This window comes from Pieris rapae, chromosome 10 (assembly GCF_905147795.1).
Source record: "Pieris rapae chromosome 10, ilPieRapa1.1, whole genome shotgun sequence".
NCBI classification, from domain to species: domain Eukaryota; kingdom Metazoa; phylum Arthropoda; class Insecta; order Lepidoptera; family Pieridae; genus Pieris; species Pieris rapae.
This window is the reverse complement of record NC_059518.1, coordinates 3,393,546-3,413,651: the sequence shown is the minus strand read 5'-3', so window position 1 is coordinate 3,413,651 and position 20,106 is coordinate 3,393,546. Positions and strand designations below refer to the sequence as shown.

The 20,106-nt window shown below is 34.7% G+C and overlaps 1 protein-coding gene across 2 annotated transcripts in view; it reads right to left on the bottom strand.

Moving 5' to 3' along the window:
• LOC110994242 (LIM domain transcription factor LMO4) overlaps nt 1-20,106 on the bottom strand; it is a 136,188-nt gene that overhangs the window by 29,702 nt on the left and 86,380 nt on the right. For both annotated transcript variants that reach the window (XM_022260787.2, XM_022260786.2), the window contains exons 3-4: nt 4,896-5,054; nt 4,411-4,588 (exon numbers count right to left, since the gene is read on the bottom strand). In XM_022260787.2, coding sequence (XP_022116479.1) covers nt 4,456-4,588; nt 4,896-5,054 — 292 coding nt within the window. In that variant the 3' untranslated portion in view covers nt 4,411-4,455. The remainder of the gene's footprint in view (nt 1-4,410; nt 4,589-4,895; nt 5,055-20,106) is intronic.

Genomic DNA, 20,106 nt, shown 5'->3' with positions numbered 1-20,106 from the left:
AGCGAGTGGGTGGCGCCCGCGGCGTTCGGACGTTGGTCGCCACTACGAGATAATTAACTCATGAACTATCCCTCGAGAAGTACGCCAATTAGAATTCGCTTCAAAGCCCTAATAAATATCATTATCTATGTTAGGATATAGTAGATTTTATTTGGTTTACGTATAAACATTAGACAAAGAAGTTAAACGCTTTATTTACATGAGTATGCAAGTTTTTATGACGCATATAGATACTTGATAATAAGTTTATACGTTTAATTGTTTAATTACAGAAAGAGACGATTTATACCTTATGAATGTGATTTGTCTGAGTCGCTGATGACCAATCACAATCAAGCGATTCGATACGACGTTTTGTTAACGAACGTATCCTGAAATATTATTTTTAACTAACCTACTAATGTACATACTTCAAAGTTACGTTTATTATGTTCTGCTATTAAATTTGGGAGCGCAAACGCCAAGATCGGGCGGTGAAGGAAGCTTACAAGAGCTGGTCTTATGGTCGAAGACCAGTGGATCGGGCGGTGAAGGAAGCTTACAAGAGCTGGTCTTATGGTCGAAGACCAGTGGATCGGGCGGTGAAGGAAGCTTACAAGAGCTGGTCTTATGGTCGAAGACCAGTGGATCGGGCGGTGAAGGAAGCTTACAAGAGCTGGTCTTATGGTCGAAGACCAGTGGATCGGGCGGTGAAGGAAGCTTACAAGAGCTGGTCTTATGGTCGAAGACCAGTGGGTCGGCCTAAGGAAAGTTGGATCGACACAGAGGAGGTGGCCCTGCTGTAACTGAAAGCCCAATTAATAGGCTACGACACTTATTGGGTCACAGAGCCATCGGAGTGAGTGTTTCGAACATACATAATAATTTATTTGAAGATTTATTATAATGAAGGTTGTATAATGTTTCCGTCAATATTGTGTTAAATTTACACATAATTACCGACAGAATAACCGGACGTGGGCGTTGAAAGTCATTCTTCGAGTATGCGACAGGGAGAAATTCCAAGACCATTCTACATTTATACAGATTAAACATATTTTTGGTTTAATATTTTTTGATAGGTTATTAAAAAATTTATTTCACACAAAATGTGAATGCCCTTGGAATGAGCCGCTTATAGTTAAAGTTTGTTCATATGATAGAAATTAGGCTGAAACGGATGCAAAGTATGATGTACCACAATGCGACTGATAATGTTAAAATTTCCTGTATTTTTTTTTGCCATTCATTAAACAAGAAACATATAGTTGACCATAAACGCGCCCGTTACGGACAAAATAAAAATGAATCTGGTATTGTTATGAAAATTAATAAATGAAGTATTTAATAAAATAAAATGTATGGATAATGAAATATTTAGGCTGAAATGAAATAAGAATACTATGTTTGTTCCACTCCAAGGAACTCGTAAACAAAGACCGATCTGATGTTCAATGAACAGATTAATAGGATTTCTTAGCCATTTCTTTGTGGTAATTAGAAATTTTTATTATTAACAAGTAAAGTGCAGTATTATGTACTGTATTTTGGAAGCTTCATGTATATAACTAAATCAATAATATTTCCAGTTAAATTTAATTTTGTTTTTATACTTTTTTGTAATGCAAAATTGTCATATTTTTACACTAAAAAATCTCTCATTTCTAGTAATTGTTGACTTGTGATTATCATCCCGACATATCTCCTTCATAAGCAGAACTAGTCCTTACCATGAAGCAGTGGAAAGTCTATATATCAACGTAACCAGTATATCCATTTTAGAAGACCAAGAATTGCGGGTAAACGTTAACCGCGAGTAAAATGACATGGTTTTTTTTAAATATTTTTTACTTTACTGTAAAGTAGATACGTGTCCAGGGACTTTATATATCTCACTTTTTTTTTTCAACAAACAAAAATAAAACAAACGAAAATGACATGGTTACGAAACTTCAGTCAAGTAGAAAAATGGTTTCAGTTGGCACTAAACAGAGATTTGAAGAATGACTCCCACCCTTTCTTTTTTTCAATCAGTAGACATATGATATACATATTCATTATCTTAGAAAATGATATACTTAATAATATATTAAGTCACACATACACTCTTTCATACACACACAAACACATACGCTCAGCCACACCAATATTGTATTTAACTAGGGTAGGCCATTCCTGACAATTCTTAGTTTATATTTCATTTGTGATTACTAAAAAAGCTGTTGACTACTGAAATAAAAAATCTATCGAAACAATTATTTTAAACTGTTATCCTGCATTCACGCGTTTAAATGATCCCAGTTTGTTAACAAAAACATCAAAATCAATTACAATATTTAAAGCTAATTGGCACTTAAAATATAGGCAAATATATCAGAATGTCACACTAATTAATGTGATCTAGCGTAACAGACGATCAATATTAATTATTTCTTGAAGCAAACTTTCAGTCACGACTTAAACGCTAATTAATTAAAGGTCAGACCGTGTTCCTACATTTCACGCGATCATTAGTTGAGATGTACTCAAAGGTTTTAATTGTCGTGTACATTAATTAAGCTTTATAATTAGATGTATTTCACTTGTGTATAAATGGTGTACAGGAAAACGTAGCATATTTAATATTTTTTTCGTTCATGTTATAAACGTTGTGTTTAAAAATGGCATATATTTAATGTATAACGTGTACAGACCCGTATTCATATAAAAATGGTTGAATATGAAGTTACAACGACATTCAAGCCCGTGCTGTACGCACACAAGTTTTATAAGCTTTTACATGCACTTAAAACATCAATCAGTATCTTTAAGTGAATTAAGATCGAACTTAAGCAGTAGTATCACTCCCTTACGTCAAATCCAATACGTTTATGAGTAGCGCTATGGCTAAACATACCCTAAGTATATACACTTACTACGATAATATATAAAATATGTTCACTTATTAACAGCAGTTACTTAAAACGTAAGTATAAATTTCGATTACAAAAACGTTAAAGTAGCAAAGCTAAAAGCTAACAGCTTTTTTATGTTATACTTTAAATATACTTTAAAAGTATAACATAAAAAATGTGATCTAAGAAAAATACTGCGATATGTTCTATGAAATTAAATATAAATATACATTACAATTAATTAGACGCGTTATCATCACTATCACCGGCTAATCAATACAGACAATTAATCACAGTCTCCGTTACGTGTAATCTACGTAACTGAGCTTTAGTATTGTTATAATTACTAATAACAATAGTACCAATTGGCCTATTTCAATGTAACGTAGATAGTAAACGGCAAATTGGCTGTTAAAGTGTAACTTTATATAGGCTTTTAATCTGTTAAGGAAATTGTATTGTTATGTTTTGACGTGTATTTATTATGAAAGTGTGTAAAAACATGTACACTTTCATACTCTATCATAATGCAAATGACTATACTAAGTAACAGGTAAGTTACATCTGCTATAGACTATAGAAATTGCCATTTTGTACCTGGATGAGGCCTTTCGACTAATTTATGATGTGGCGTGTAATCTCTATGGAAATTCTTCTTTATTTTGTAAAACAAAACTGTGTCAAATTGCATGACATATAAGTATTTTATGTAAATTTGATATTCTACGTACGTCATTGTTGAGTCGTTTTTACGATCCTAATTCAAATACTATTTACGAGTCTCTGTAGAGAGCTACGTGGTCGTGTCTCACCATAATGATAAAAAATGTGAAATCTTTAAGGATTTCAGTGGATATTTATTATTAGTAAAACAAAGCTTAATAATGTGGTCTATCAGAAATGTCCACCTGTATAAGTGTAAATTACTAATAGATATTTCTTGTTTTCAAATAGAAAGTGCCCAGTGAAAGTTACAAGATTTATAACAAAAGCAACCGATAACATAATTTATTAATAGCTATTTACAATAACATATTGTTAAAGATATTTCATTGTGAATATTTCCTTATTTACAATGCCAATATCGACCACATACTATATTTAAACAGATAACAAATATTTTAGACAGATACAACATAGCGCCATCTAGCGATCAATATCGTTTACACATCTATACCTCGGTAGAGTTGTTCGTCATAGTTTAGGCAGTTTCTAAAATGTTTAAGACATTATGTTTTGACGTGACAACATCTTATAAATTGGTTTGCCGGGTGACACTCAAGAAACTGCGTTACGCTCCGCTCACGTTATGCGCTCACAATGAGAGCGAGTGAGAGGCACGCGTCCTTTCCACTGGGGCATGGTTAGCCCGCCTAAGAGCGAGAGAGACAGACATAAAAAGTGATTCATCCTTCTTCCTACTATACGAGTGAATATTCACATTAAAATTATTTTACCACTCAAAGTCGTTGTCACGTAAAACTTTCGCCCGTATACCGACTTTACAGGCAACCAATTTTTTAGTAGTAAAACGTACCTGTTCAAAATCACTGTGCGAGTGTTGCGCGGGGGCAGGCGGCGCTCATTCCCGCGACCGCCGGGGGCGACCCACCTTGCCCTTGCGAACAGGCGCCCCTGGCGCTGCTGCATTCGCACTTTTCATTAGCTTCTGCCAGTCCTGCTCGCACACTAGGGAACCCGCCAGCATGTAGTACCTGGCGTAGGCGTATAATCAGTTAAAGTATATTTATTATCACTCCTGGCATATAATTCGTGATCATGTGTTGATCATGAATCTCAGCGAAACAATAGTTTTGGATGGGTAAGTTGAATTGTCTCCATATTAGTGTCTCTCAGATGGCGCATTCTACGCTTGCTTTTGCGGTTCAGGCAAAGGAGTCTGCTGATCTTTGATGAACAGTGACATAAGGGAGGATAAATCCAGCAGCAAGGGTTACACCAGCTACGAGGAAAATATTATAAATAATGACTTCTCGAAAGATGAAGAGAATGCAAACATACCTATCGCCCTGCATGAGGTGTGAGCCACATTTAGAACATGCGAAGCATTTTATGTGGAAGACGTGTAGAGGTTGCTGGGGTGCACTCGTCCGCATCACGAACTCGCTCGCGGGTATCGCCTGCCCGCACGCTGCGCACGCGCCGCCGGAACCGAACATTCTGGAAGTAGAGAAGTCAAATGTAAATCTTTACAATTTAATAACGACAAATAATTTATTCAAAGTATAACCAGACATTAATCAGTTTTAGGGCCTGTTTCACAATGTCCGGATAAGTTCCAAATAAGCTATTTATTACTTATTGGTAGGATAAATAGTATTTTTGCGTTTCACGACTGTCAGATAGCGCTATACGTCATGAAATGTGAAATATCTTATTTGAAACTTTTATCTTTCGAATAATTTATGTGTTGCATAGCTATTTGGCACTTTATCCATACATTGTGAAACAGGCCCTAAGTCTTAAATTTTATTTTTAATTAAATATAAAATATTGTCATATGAACAGTTATATTGATTGTTGTGTTTTCCGATGATGCCATTCAAAAGATCTGATGTCCTTATTCCATTGAATATATTATTAGAACACGATCACGAATTTATAGCCAATAGGTCACGCCTTCGTTTTAATTGACATTTAAGTGAACGATAAATACGTTAAGATACTAATAACAAACGTCTCATATCAATAAACTTTAGAAGTAATTGCACATACAATGTCTAGAAAGACGAGAATAAACTGAAAGTATGTAAATGTGCATATTGGATATTGTTAATAGCCGATTCAGTTAAAGGCAATTATGAGCTACACCTGACCTCTGTGGGTTTAAAAAAAATGGTTTTCTATTCAAAGGGGGAACGCTGCCAGCATCTTCGGAATCTTGCTTAGTGGGACTTCTTTTAATATTTCAAGGTTATTTTGTTTGTTTTGTTATTAATTAGTTGATTTAAATATTGTATTATATTGCATGTAAATTATAATGAAAATCACATGCGACACATCAGTAATATTATAAAAAAAAGTTAAAACTCCGATATTCCTATATTCTAAATAAAATTCCTATATCTGAATAAAATTTTACAGTATCCAGTCCCCTCTGTCTTTTTATTCATATCAATAGATGTGAAAAACAGTTCTATAATACAAGTTATTTATCAATAAATAATTTATGAAGAATTCTTTCTCTATTGTTACAATTTGAAGAAATTTTGCAAGATTTATTGGAATTTTTGTTAAAGGGTCAGATTAAATGTTCCCAAGGTCTTTTGATTTGTACATTCTAATATATGAGGAAAATAGAACTGGATCGGTCAAAGCTTTCGCATTAGAGAAATATGGAAGGAAAGCTTTCAATTTATCGGTTCACTTGAGAATTCTAAATTTAATGCTTGATGTTAAGATAGCGGTAACGGGTAACAAGCTCACGATTATAGCCCGTTAAACTTTGATAAATTGTTCATAAAATAATATAATGACAAGTAAATAAATAAATCAGCGGCACTACAACTTCTTTTGGTCTAGGTCCTCAGATTTCGCATTTTTAAAGGCAAGTGATCAGCCTCCAGTGCCTGACACACGTCGTCGACTGTTAAGGTCTAAGACGTCGGTTTCCTAACGATGATTTCCCACACCGATCGAGCAAATGTTACATGCGCACATAGAAAGAAAGTCCAATGGTGCACAGCCGGGGATCGAACCTACGACCTCAGGTATGGAGTCGCACACTGGAGCCACTAAAGTGTTTCATTTTTTATATATTTGAGTATATACAACAAACGCCACCGAACTTAACTCGGAACGTTTTAGGTTACTTATATTGATAAGATATTTTTTTATATGTATGATTCTTCTGTGATACTTCGATGATACTTCAGTATTCCAAATATAGCTGCTTTTATTTATATGTATTGTTCTTTACATCTTTCTTAATAGTTTTATGTTACGAACACAACTGTAAAATAATTCATATTTAGATTATAATGTAGGAGAAAATTATTTAATTAAAATCCATGTACAATTAATGTTTGAATTCAACAGACAGTCTAATTACTCGCAAAGATTGAATTTTAATTGTATTGTCAAATTAAACTGATCGTGTTGCAGAGTTATTGTAAATGATTTCAATTTATTTGGTTATTACCATAGTGATTAAAAGGCGCATGTATTGTGTTGAACGGGTTTTGTTATATCATTTTATACGAGGCGACATTTTTTGGTTATGAGCGATCGTCGAATGTTTTTGTTTTGTTGAAATGACAATCAGTAATTATAATAGTTACTGTTTTAAATATAACCTTTAAATATAATTTCGGATGATTTTAGTTATAATTTTATGGAATGAATTTAGGATGTAAATTGTACGTAAGTACATACAATATACATGTCGATTCGCTCATAGTCACCCCACGGCCGAGAACACCGATGCAGCTGTTTCCGTTTAATACTCCTCTTTAATACTTAATGAGTAATTATTGCAATAGCCATTAGCGGACGGCATATTATTTACAGCCGGACGGAATATTAATAAATCGAAACAATCAGCCCAAAAGCAATCAAAATTTAATTACCTGACTCTTCGTGCTGAAAATTATTTGTGGCAAAAGATAAATTTGAAAGTCTTAAAAGATAAATTCGCTTCAATCACTCGCAGCAAATAGGATTTCATTTACTCCGGTAAGAGCGTTTTCAATTAAGGAACGACCGACAAACAGTAGGTATCGGTGTATGAAGGTAAAATTAATTAAACCGAGCCAAGACAAACATACGAATCTATTTGTGTTGGTCGCGGGAGCCGATACACGCAAATATGTTGGAGTTCGTGAAACTTGTCAAGCCTATCGGAGTTATTTTCTTGCGCGTATTTACCCTTATGTAAAATTGCACACTTCAAAGATATCATTTACCATGTTCGATGTTTAAAAAGTATCTCCTTCTCCTAATCTGTAGCATTGAGATCAGCAAGGAAAACATCTGAGACGGACTATGTGTTTTACCGATTTCTGTCCTCGCCTATCTTATTGTAGTGTAAAGCTTTGAGGATGATGCTTTAACTTGATCGGTCCATCTGGTTAGTGAACGGCCACGTGATTTTTGCCGTCTGTTTTACCAACCACCGCCAGTTTCTCTATGTTCTTTGCCTCTGCGCATTTTACGAAGACAAAAGTATCAACTTTACAGAAACAATTACAACAATATATATTTTTTTTTACATCCGAGATGGAAATGCGCATACCTGCCAAAAGTTGCAGGGATATGTGGGTCGTACCCACTCAATCACAGGTACCTGGGACTAGGGTAGGGTGAGCAATACCCACTAAAATCACATCGAGTAGTTCCTGCAAAGCCATGTTACAGAAGCTCCGGAGTTGCTCTTGCTTTCTATCGGGACCGCAATATTTCGAATTGAAGGACTTAATACATTTTTTCATTAAATAGTCAAATTCGTCGTGTTTATTTCCAGGTGTGGTTACACTATATGTGAACACTAATGTGAGAGAATTAAGATTAGAAGAACAAAATATAATTAAACGTTTAATTTATATATTTAAGTGTAAGTTAACTTTAGGCATATGAATGTATATTGCTGTTAAGTTCAGTAGTTTGACAATTTTAAAATAAAATATATCACGAAATGTGAATATATTAACATACGATGTTTTTAATTAAACAAATCGAAACTCTGAACATCTTAGACAAATTACACCAAACTAAGAAACTTTCAAAATCTGAAACATTTCATTACATTAAAGGACACATGAATTTGTTTTCATCTCATTCGAACTTTAATCTAACTGATAAAGGGAATCCTTTCGCATTCGTGATTTATTTAAGAATTCCTAATCGAAAACTTTTAGGTCTATTAATTAGAATCCTGTATGATAAACTTCGTCGAAGTTTATTTCCTTACATCACGTGTAAAATTGAATACGTGAATTCTCATTAATTTAAGATGAAGACTGTATCTTGACGCGTTATTTTATTCATTACGGAGACGTTCCCGTTCTGAATGTTGTATACGTCGACTTCAGATTGTTATAAGGAACATAATTTAAAACCTCTCAGCGAGATCATTAGTGAGAGGAATAAAGGTGAAAGGATTCTGTATAATATTGCTCGAATCCTAAGTGTGAATAAATGAATTCTAGTGTAAATAAATAAGTTTCCAAGTAATTGGTATTGAAGTTTTATTGAGTAGTTAACCTCTATACCTAAAAGTTAATAACGTTTCTTGGAAGGATAATTGCAATGTTTACGGTCCAAATGCAAATGACCAATCCATATTAAACGTTTTTAAGATAATCATACAACGGCTCTTAATATCCTCTTCTTTTAAAGTCTATTGAAAATAGTTTTAGGTCTTGGCCTCAGATTTCTGAATCTGTTTCTTGATCATTTTTTTAGAGGCAAGTAGGTCAGCCTCCAGTGGCTGACACGTCATCGACTTTTTTTTAGGTCTAAGACATGTCGGTTTCCTCACGATGTTTTCATTCACCGTTCGACCAAATGTTAAATGCGCACATAGAAAGAAAGTCCATTGGTGGTCCATTGCACAGCCGGGGATCGAACCTACGACCTCAGGTATGAGTCGCACGCTGGAGCCACTAGGCCAGCACTGTTCTCATTGAAAATAGTTAAAACGTCTTTAAAACTTTATCTAAAGAGGAAATTAGTCTACCTAAAGACTTTACTGCGTGGCCAATTATTTAAATAGATTTACAATGCATGTACTTCGTTTTTTCCATTACAACAATATGTCGCAAATAATTCTTGAATGGCAATTTAACAAATATACCAACACGTAATAAATGTACTAAAACACGTTTTAGTTTAATAGTTTAGCTACCAATAAACCATGAAATAAAACAAATGAAACCCGGGTACTTCACTGTAACGAAAGTACAATGTGTTCTGTATGTAACGTAATCTACCAAATGACTAATAAAAAATTCAGACTCTAATCGAAGGTAGGAAAATAGGTGCTATACTGTATAGCCTATACATAAATCTATCGTGTTCTCGGGCGTACTTGTTGCGTCGATTCGAAGACGCCTCAACCGGGAGCAGAGTCATCTGTCAATCTACGGCCACTTATTCGCTTGGTGGAAAGGAAAGTGTTTTATAATGGCTAAGAGGCTTTTGTATTTTTAGGGGCGATTGTAAAATCATTCAAATAAATAAGACTTTTAAATTTTGAGAATAAATTTAGGGCCTACAACACTGGTGACACCAAAACAGTTGCTCGTTCATGTAAGTCTTTTAAGTATCACAATTTAGTTAGCAAATGCTAACAGAACACTGATCTGTTAAAAGGACAAAACGTATGTATGATCATCATACTAACTACACATGTAGGTACATGTACACAGGTACATCATACTATGATGTACCGCTTATTATTGTATCTTACAGTCAAATTGTAAATTTAACAAAACAAACTCTCTTTACAAGATTATCAACTTTTGTGGATTTTGAAAATCATGTTTGTATACAAATAAGCAACTATGTATATATCATTGTCAAAATAGTGAAAGGACCGCATAGTACCTACCAAGAAGTCTTGAGAAGACATCGTAACAATAGAAAATGTTGACAACATTATTGGTACAGTCAATTAGGTATTTTTATATTGATGACACCTGTTGCGGAAAATAGCATAATATATAGGTAATAATTTATAGGTAAATGTATACTTAACAACCAATTTATGTTCCCATTTTGCGAAATCAATTTTTTATGTTCCATTTATGTTCAAGTTCTAATCATACTATAACTCAATATAGGATAACTTTATTATCGTAAAACCAAAATTAGCGACTGAGATTTGAAAGTTGAGAGAGGATTTACACCTTTATCCTTTGACAATGTTAACTCAGCTACAATATTCAAAACAAGAAATGCAGAACTGCAGGATAAGTTTTCTAGAATCCCTAACAAGTCGCGAAATCGCAAAGATTTAACGAGTGTTACGCTAGTTACGGCAACTAGGCATAAAGTAGAGGTGTTATCGGATGTCGTTATAATCACAATGCATGTTAGGTGTATCAAGTTAGCACGTCGTTAGCAAGAAACTCGTTAGTGGGCGCGTGGCGTCGACAAGTCAAGAATTTGCTAATGACGCATGCCGCCCGGGCCGTCTTAACTTGCGAGATTGATACGTTCATAGGATGCGCGAGAGCGAATGTTTTATCATAAATTAAATTTATATACACTTAATATTATAAAGTTGAGGTGTTTGTTTAAGGTGCTAATTTTAGGAATAACTTTAGACTATTGAACTTATACGTTATTTATATTACGAATTATTGTCTGACTGAGCGGTAAAATGTAAAAGGTACATTCAAACAAATAAACAAAAATATCTTTATTCATATAGGTAAACAAGTACACTTATGAACGTCAAAAAAAATTAAACTAATTGTGAATTTACATTTACTGCCAGTTCAAATCAAGGGTGTAGCACAGAAGAGAAGACCTGGCAATAAACTCTCCGCCACTCTTTTTAATCGCCAGGTTTTTTTATACAACGTTTGTAAGGAGCTGCAACCATTACACCATGTTCCATGTGACATTTTGAGTATTCAATAATAGTAAAATAAATTAAAAACAAACATTTGTCCTCTATCAGGAGGAGCCATGGTGAAATATGAGCACACACTTACATACTCGTGGAAACAACACGGCAGGGACTAAACTTTTTAAATGTGTTGTAATTATTTTTCTATTAAGTATGTAGGTTAAGGAAATTGTAAATATGTACTTTATATTTGATTGTTATGATTACTAATAAACATATGTGTGAAATCGAAAGCTAAAGACCAGACAATTTATAATCCCTGTTGGCTTTATTGGAGTAGTAAATACTTAATCAGTAAATTGTATTCGTAAAGATTTATTGCTTTTACGTTGGCAGACAAAGTAATGTATACATGTTCCTAGTAGAAAACGTATGCATATTTAAATATTAATAAAATAAATATTTTAAGCGGCCGGTATTTCTTCGAACAAACGATGTTGATTGACGCGATATTTTTGAAAAATTCAAAATATATCATCAACAAACCTTAACACGTAGCTGTGAAGCAATCTAGTATTCAAATTGACATAGCTAGTAAAACAACAGAGGCTCCGGACTAAGTTCCATAAACTCGTTCCAACTCCCCTCTACACACTCTATCGGCGATTTTTAATTAAGTCCCTTGCGAGCGTCGAGCAAAGTAACACCATCAATTCATTATCCTAAACTCCGGCCCGATTGTTCCTCGCTCGCTACTTACGCAAACTTTCATTTTAATCAAGCGTTTAATTAAAAATTATCCGAGAAAAACAAAATAAGCCCGTTAGGGCGGTCTGAAACTAATTAAGGCGCATGCGATGAGCCGGCCGACAACGGGCCGTGAGGTGAGCGTTCTTTAATTAAACGCCTTGTTCCACTCCAGTGGTCGCTTAGCGAAACTATTAGTGCGGCGAGGAAAAACCTAACAAGTGTTAAGGGCGGGTCCTGCTGATTGCGGCTCTCCTAGACAATTAGACGCCCTATATATGTTCTTACAACTTGTCCTTTGCTTGCTAGTTTAGATACTATGTACCGTTACAAAGCGTTTATTTCATTTACAGTTTCAATTAAAACATGGTATACGTATAAATGCTCAAACAGTTATATTAATAAAACCTGTTGTTCGAAGAGCCGGGAGAAAGTTTTGTAATTAATGTTAATTTATCCATCAACTTGCTAAAATCAATTATCTAGTTATTACTCGCAATCGCCAACTTTATTAATAATCTTAAACTTATGTTCAACTATTTGGTGGGAGGAAGAGCTTTTTCAATGTTCTGTGTCACGAATAAAAACTATTAACAGCCGAACATTATATTATCTTATGTGTAGCGTGTTGCAGTAAAATACTGCAGGTAAACAAAGGATAAAATACTAATTACGATAGACGCTTATAATTATACTAACAGCATCGGTCAAACGCATCAAAATTAATTGGCCACGAGCTCGCGTATTAATTACACCAATTATCTGTTACACTCATAAATAATAATGAATTATTGCACATAACATTTGTCAAAAGCCGCGCTCATACGATGAGCTAATCGACTATCACCGCTAATTGCCCCCGCGCGCCCACCGTCACCCGCCCTACGCTGGGCGGGCGGGTGGTTGGGTGCGCGCTAACTAATTAGATAAGTTTGCAACTTCACTGTACTTCTGGCGCCCCGGTACCGGTAAGCATCAATCTTTTTAATTAAACATTTTTGACGCTGCACCGATTAGCCATCGAACTCATTTCTATGCTAATAAAATAAATTCATCATTTATATGCTTATTATTGCTGCTACGGTAATAATTGAAGCACCCGCCTGAGTTTCGAGTTTTAATTAAGATCTAAGCATAAAATAACGTTAACTGAATATTAAATAAATAGAGATGGGATTATTGTAATTAATTTACATTCAAATGTTTTATTTTGATTTGGATTTGATAAATGGATTGTAATAAAATGTATTAATAAATTATTATTTGTTACTATTTAATGAAATGTGTAAGGACATATTGAGAATAAATAATACCTGCTTGTTATCTGTCATATAAAACGAGTGCGGTCTAGGCTCCTATTTTAGACCAGCGGTAAACACAATATCAAAAGTTACAATAGCACATTGTCCGTCGCTCAGACTGATTAAATAAATAAAGGGTGCCGATGCGAAACGATTGCGTTGATCTTTATCGCGATTTCGCGACATTAACGATATACACATAGCTAAAATGACCTTTAATACAGACTAAATAAGAGCGTTAAATTGCTATATCAAACAAAAACTGCAGCTATCTAATCGGTAGCGCGAACTCATCCCGCAATACGATATCGAACTTTATTTCGATTGTTTTTTGATCGCGTCTCGCGTGGCCAACGTGTCTCGTTAGTATGGCTTCACGATAGGACCGAGATGGATGGCGCTAGGTAACTGGATCGGGATGGAGCACTTAATTCTTCATCGATACACGCTTGATGGCATGGATTGAATAATTGTGAGAAACTTCGCTTTATTTTGTAGTAAAATTTGATGCTAAATTTGCTCATGAGAGCTCAGTAAAAGCACTTAGAGGGTATTCATATTTTTGCATCATTAATGAATCTCGACGTACATTTAAGCGGTGTCCGGCGAGGATCGTTAGGGTGCTTTATTTAGGGTAAAGGGCTCAGTAATTGGACAGACCGGATGCAGTGCACTCACAGGTGCTCTGTGCATGCACCCTAACAGGACTGGAAATGAGAATCAATTGGAAATTATTTTTGATTAAGTCGATTAATCAAATACATTACATTAACAAATGCTTATTCCATCCCTATTTGAATTTGAACTTAAAAAGGATTTCAATAAGTAAGTACTCAAACATAATTAAATAAGTGTTTTTTAATTAATTCAGAATAAACAGTAACGCAAATGTTGATTACGTTATACAATCTGAATTTTCATTGTAATAAATTATATCAGACGATATCAGAACCCATTCTACGGATACCTACAGTAATGAGGTTGTAAACAACGATCTAATTAAACTCCTTAATCGCAAAACTCAAACGGTTACCGCTTTTAAAACAAAACCTCGCAATTTTCAGAGCGACCACCGCGTAAATATTCTTCTATCGGTTCGGCGATCGCGGCTCATTACCTGCACCCCTCCCTAATTAGACACCCATCCTTTAACACCCCTCTGACCTTTTCCACCTTTTCAGAATTGTTTCCTAATAAATCCGTTATTTGTACCCGTTAAACTCCTAATTGCCCTGATCGATAATGTACGTGTACATTTTGAATTTTGAATGTTTATTTAAAAAGCTACTCAAACAGTCTACTAAATATAATATATTCTTTTTTTAAATTTATTTAACTTGAAAAAGTTTGGCGCGTTTAAGTCAAGTCACGTGGTTGTCCGTTAATAGAGGAGACTCGGCATCTTGGAGCCACAAAAGAGTTTTTTCTCGTAATAGACATCCCGTCGACATCATTAACGTATCGGCAAAGTTAGCCTCGCAGTTATTTGCTAATGTGACAACAACAGAGAGAAAGTCCGCCACAAATCAGGGGCCATCTTTTTGGGTTAAGGCTGGGATACACTGGATGGAAAGTAATCAACCAAACTAATAAAATTAATAATAATAAACCACTTAAGTATAATACGATTTTTTTAGCATTTTTAATAATTAAATTTTTAAGTCATGCTATAATTTATTGTAATCAAGTGATGGACCACCACGACTGATACACGAAAAATTTATAAATGTAAAAAAACATATTTTAAAAATGTATGTGTTTTTTAGGTTATGACTAAGTTAAACATAATATTGTCATCGGTATACCCAGGGCCTGGGGGTGTATTCTAATGCTGCGTTAGTGAAGCCCGTTTTTGCGCTAACGAACAGGTTAAGGCGACGTCATCGAATCGGACGGGGAATTTTGCCTCATTAAAAGTTGTAACCAGTGGAGGCAATTTAAAGAACCGCGACCGTCTGACTTATTAAAGATCCCGCTTCACACTATCACTCTCGATATTCTGACGTCTGTATTGTTTTTGTGGGAGCATAAAAACCCAATACATACAGTTAAAATTCTTTTAGGACCGTTAAAAAAATCTCCCAAGATTCATACGGTAGCGGTCACCAGACGCGTCTATTTCGAAACTTTCTAGTACGTAGTTCATCAACAAATTCATTATGTCGTAAAAGAGCGTGTGCGAGACCGAAATATCGTGGGGATCGTAAAACCGCTCGTAAAGACGTTTGTTTACTAATTCGAGTGGGGCAGGTGGGGCGGCACGCGAGGGATGCTGCAAATAATAACAACACTAATATACTACACATTAAATTGAAAAAATGGGAGAGCACTAAAAGCGAACGCGCTGACATTCCACGCGAACGTTTCCACTCACTTTTTTGCCGGTAAGGTGTCCGCAATTAGTGTTTTTACCCTTTAAACGAAGTATTAATCGTTGATAAGAATTACACAGTTAATACGAAATTCGATCGCTTCTTTACGGTATAAATGTATTATAACAAAACTTTTTCTATAAAATTGACGGTAGTTAATTAAATCGTTTTGGTTCAGCTATTCTTCACCTCTATTTGGAACCAGCTGCCCGTCGACGTATTTCCGACTTATGGTCTTTCAAGAAGCTCTAGGAGCTTCTTGAAAGACCTTACAGATTCGTAAGTCCGCCAACACACACGAGAGCCTTTTATTTAGTTCGTTATTTTTTGTATGTACTAATATAATTTTGGAGCAGATTAGATACCATCAGGTCTAATGATTTCATTGTCCAATTGGCGTCGTAATTCCGGGTGGGCACCAATGGACTTTCTGTCTACATTTAACACCGTTCGTACGATAAAGGATCATGAGAATACCGGAATTTCTTAGTCAAATAACAACTTGGATATGCGGTGTGTACACAGGTATAATAATTTTATGATTCTTAAAATTCCTTACGCGTAAAAAAAGTAAAGAAACACAAAAAATATAGATCATAATTTCCGTATATATGAAAAAAAAAAACTGAAAATTACAGCATCATATAAACTTGAGCAACATAGTAAGCCAAGGTTAACACATGAGGTTAATTAAGATCAGAGCTATCGGAAACAGTTACCACTTGACGCGAGTTACCGAGACATTAATTGACATGATTTGATCCTCGTCACTGACTGAAGGGTTTAATCATATATCTTCGCTATACTACGAAAGTTTATTAACGTTTTTTTTAATACATTGCATTTGTTTATAAATATATATTATAATATATAATATATATATATATATAATATATATAATAATAAATTGAGCCTAAATAAAAATATTAAGGCCCAATTTTTATTTTAAATTTTTTTTTTCTTGCTACTGAATATCCTAACTTTCTTGTGTACCCCTTCACGATGAATATGAAAACTCCTAATATCTACCTTTTCTCAGCGAGGATACATTACTCATTAGTCATTGTATAGTTTTTGTTATTTTATAAAAACTTGCTCTAAAATTTAAATTTCAAAACAAGTTAATCCTTTACAAGTCTTTACATTCTTACAAAAGAGTACCAAATATTTAATTTCACTCAAACAAAGCCTAATTACGTATCCGACATTTGTTCATTAAAACGAATCCGTTTTGTTTTAATTTTAATTATGTGAAAACGAGTCTAGTGAAAATGAATTTACACAAAAAGGTACAAAAGATCCGCCGAAAGCAATGAACCTACTTGTTTAATTGTTACACATTCACACATGGAAACTGCGGGAAAAACGTTGCTTTGAAAGGAAAACGCAGTTTTAACACAAACAGAATATGAAAAACGAATTAAGCCTGTTGAGTTCGATACATATCTTCCATATATTTTGAACTGACAACTTGATACTGGCATTCCGGCGAATCTCGGCTAGTTGTATTAAAAATTCCTTTGTCAATGGCTATCAATGATTTGTGTACGAGTACCGCTGTCATACTTGCGCCAAATTTTCGCTTGGTTGTTTTTAATTTTTTTTGACGGCTGGACGCCGGGCACTGCTTTTATTTATTAACAAATTCGTCTCTACCCATCGGAACTCCGTGCGATCTGAACTGTTCTAATATATGCTCTAGAACAATGCGATAAAGTTTTATATTGTACGTTTGGTAGAGTGTATATGCTCTGTTTTCCACCGAGCGGGCATCGTTTACGAGGCTGCATAGGCGCGACGCAGCAATGCGCCGTGCTCCACCCATATCAATTTCGAAAAGGTTTCCTATCCTATTCGGTTGGCACGGGGAAATTGCGTTTTGATCGTTTTGTGTGTAAAACTGTTGCCCTAAATTAAACGCTTTAATAATAGAATAGAAAAAATTCGATTCTGTTGACAGATGCATCTGCACATGAAAACGGTGTATCGCGAATATTTGATGAATTAGCCGTTCGTAACTTAAATGTAAATATTGAAGCGTAGCGTTGATCGACCGCATCAATGGTGTATCATTAATTACAAATGAGTTCCAATTAGAGATAGTGCAGGCAAATCAAATTTAACTGAGTCCTGTGCGAGCCGCTCACTAATTAGAGTTGCGGGCTAGGTGCCTCCTGCGAACTAATCAGGTGGCTAAATAATGTAGTCGTGACGGCGTCGTTAGCGCTCGTGAGACAGACGTTATTAATTAACATCACTCCACCCCCTCCCCTGCACACATACCCCTCCCACTGCCCCATTCTCTGCGTGCATAGGATCCTCTCGTCTACGATATTAATTAATTGGAAAACTTAATAATCTATTATCACGTTTAGTGACGTATTAAAACTGACATTGTGTGCAATGAAACTTTTTAATTAAGCAATAAAGAGTTATATCGGATAAAAATCTCTGGTATTATGTCGTGGAATGTTTGAAGACAAGATTTCAATTAAGAAGCCGAAGTCAATTTATGTAACAAAGCCTTGAGTACAAGCGACATGGGTGCTTCCTACCTCCAGAGACACGAGATCGTCAACTCCACGAGGAAATACATGTCCCTCTCGTCGTTCTATTGACTACATATGTTTCAAGATTTTCGCTTTTATAAACATTCTTTGATGTGCCTCTTAATATTTTAAATGGGAGAATTAGATCTTACATAATTCATTACTTTATAAGAAAATAAATGTTCAATTTGAAAGGAGACGTGGAAGCTTTGGCCTTTGATAATGTTGAAATGCTATTCCATTAAACTACGAACAAAACTTCTTAACATCAAATTATATATATCTAGACAACCTACAACCGACGAACATATAAGCGGAGAGAGAGAGGAGATACCAGAAAGGACGAGTCAGCACCGTACTAAGTGGAGGTCATGTCTCTGCCTCTAAGGGAAAACAAGCCTGAGTGTATAATATAGAGAAAAGGGCAGAGAAAAAAAGGATAGTGTGAATAATATTCCATTAAGGGTATAAAAATCGCTTTATCAATCTATATGTTATACTTGGAAAATTTGAAAAAAGGAAATAATAAAAGTAAGTCTTCAACGAATATTTTTATTGAACTCCGTGTCTTTGAGAGTACGATATACATAATATTTAACAATATAGATTATATACACATATAAAATAAACAAACACTGACAAACGAAATAGCGTGGTGCACTGCCGCCATATTGCTCTTGGCTGCTATGACGAGCGCTTTTCACTTTATCCCTACTCCCCGGCCGACCGTCACGCGACATGCGCCACACAGACCAAAAAGTTTGAGACGATGTAATAAAAGTTTCACTTTAAAATGATTACAAATTATTTAGTTATTAATTCAAATAAATCTCTAATAGCTGAATAAATAACTACTAGGCAAATTCATGTATTGTTTTATTGAAGTGCAGTATGGCCGTTTGATGTCACTTCCAGACTGGCTGCTAAATTATCACTGACAAATGCCCGTCGCATTTAGGCCTTATCCGATAACGATACACATTTTACATTAAACTAAGTATTTATTACCTTCCCATGTTCGTATTGTTTTAATTAAACGTATTTTTATTATTCTAATTTCATTAAGTTATTAATTATTATGGTAAGATTACTAAGTAAAAAATATCTTCCAGGATTTGTGGCTAAAGTTACAGAAGCGAACGATACACTAGGAGGAATCATTATGAAGGAATTTTATTGTCTTAGTATCGTAATGCTCGACACGGGATCGGAGACACGTAAATTCATAAAATATAAGTGATTAATTTGTCTTGTTTAAAATACAATATAAAAAAGTGTTTATTTATAATAATGCATTAAAATGTGTAAGATTTGGGCGCCCTTTTAAGTTTAAAATACCTCAGGTTACCCAGCGCTTCCATAAAAAAATTAATAGTTTATTCCATTAAAAAAATAGTTCTTGCAATTACTGTTCTAGTAAAAGTATACGCGACGTGTAACACTCGCGAGTGCATGAGTGTGTTGCATTTGACTGAATGAGGGTTAGGTTATATTAGGTCTTAGGAGAATCTCTAACTCTGGTATTATAAACTTATGAACGGTAATCGGGTAGATATTTGCAGCCTATTCAATATATTGTAGATGCTGTCTGTATTATGCGTCTATAAACGTTTCGTAATTATTAATTTTAATTACATAAATAGATATGTATTTGATGACTATTTATAGAAATAAGGAAATACAATGTTACGCTACATTGCAATGAGATTTAAAAATGATAATTGAAAT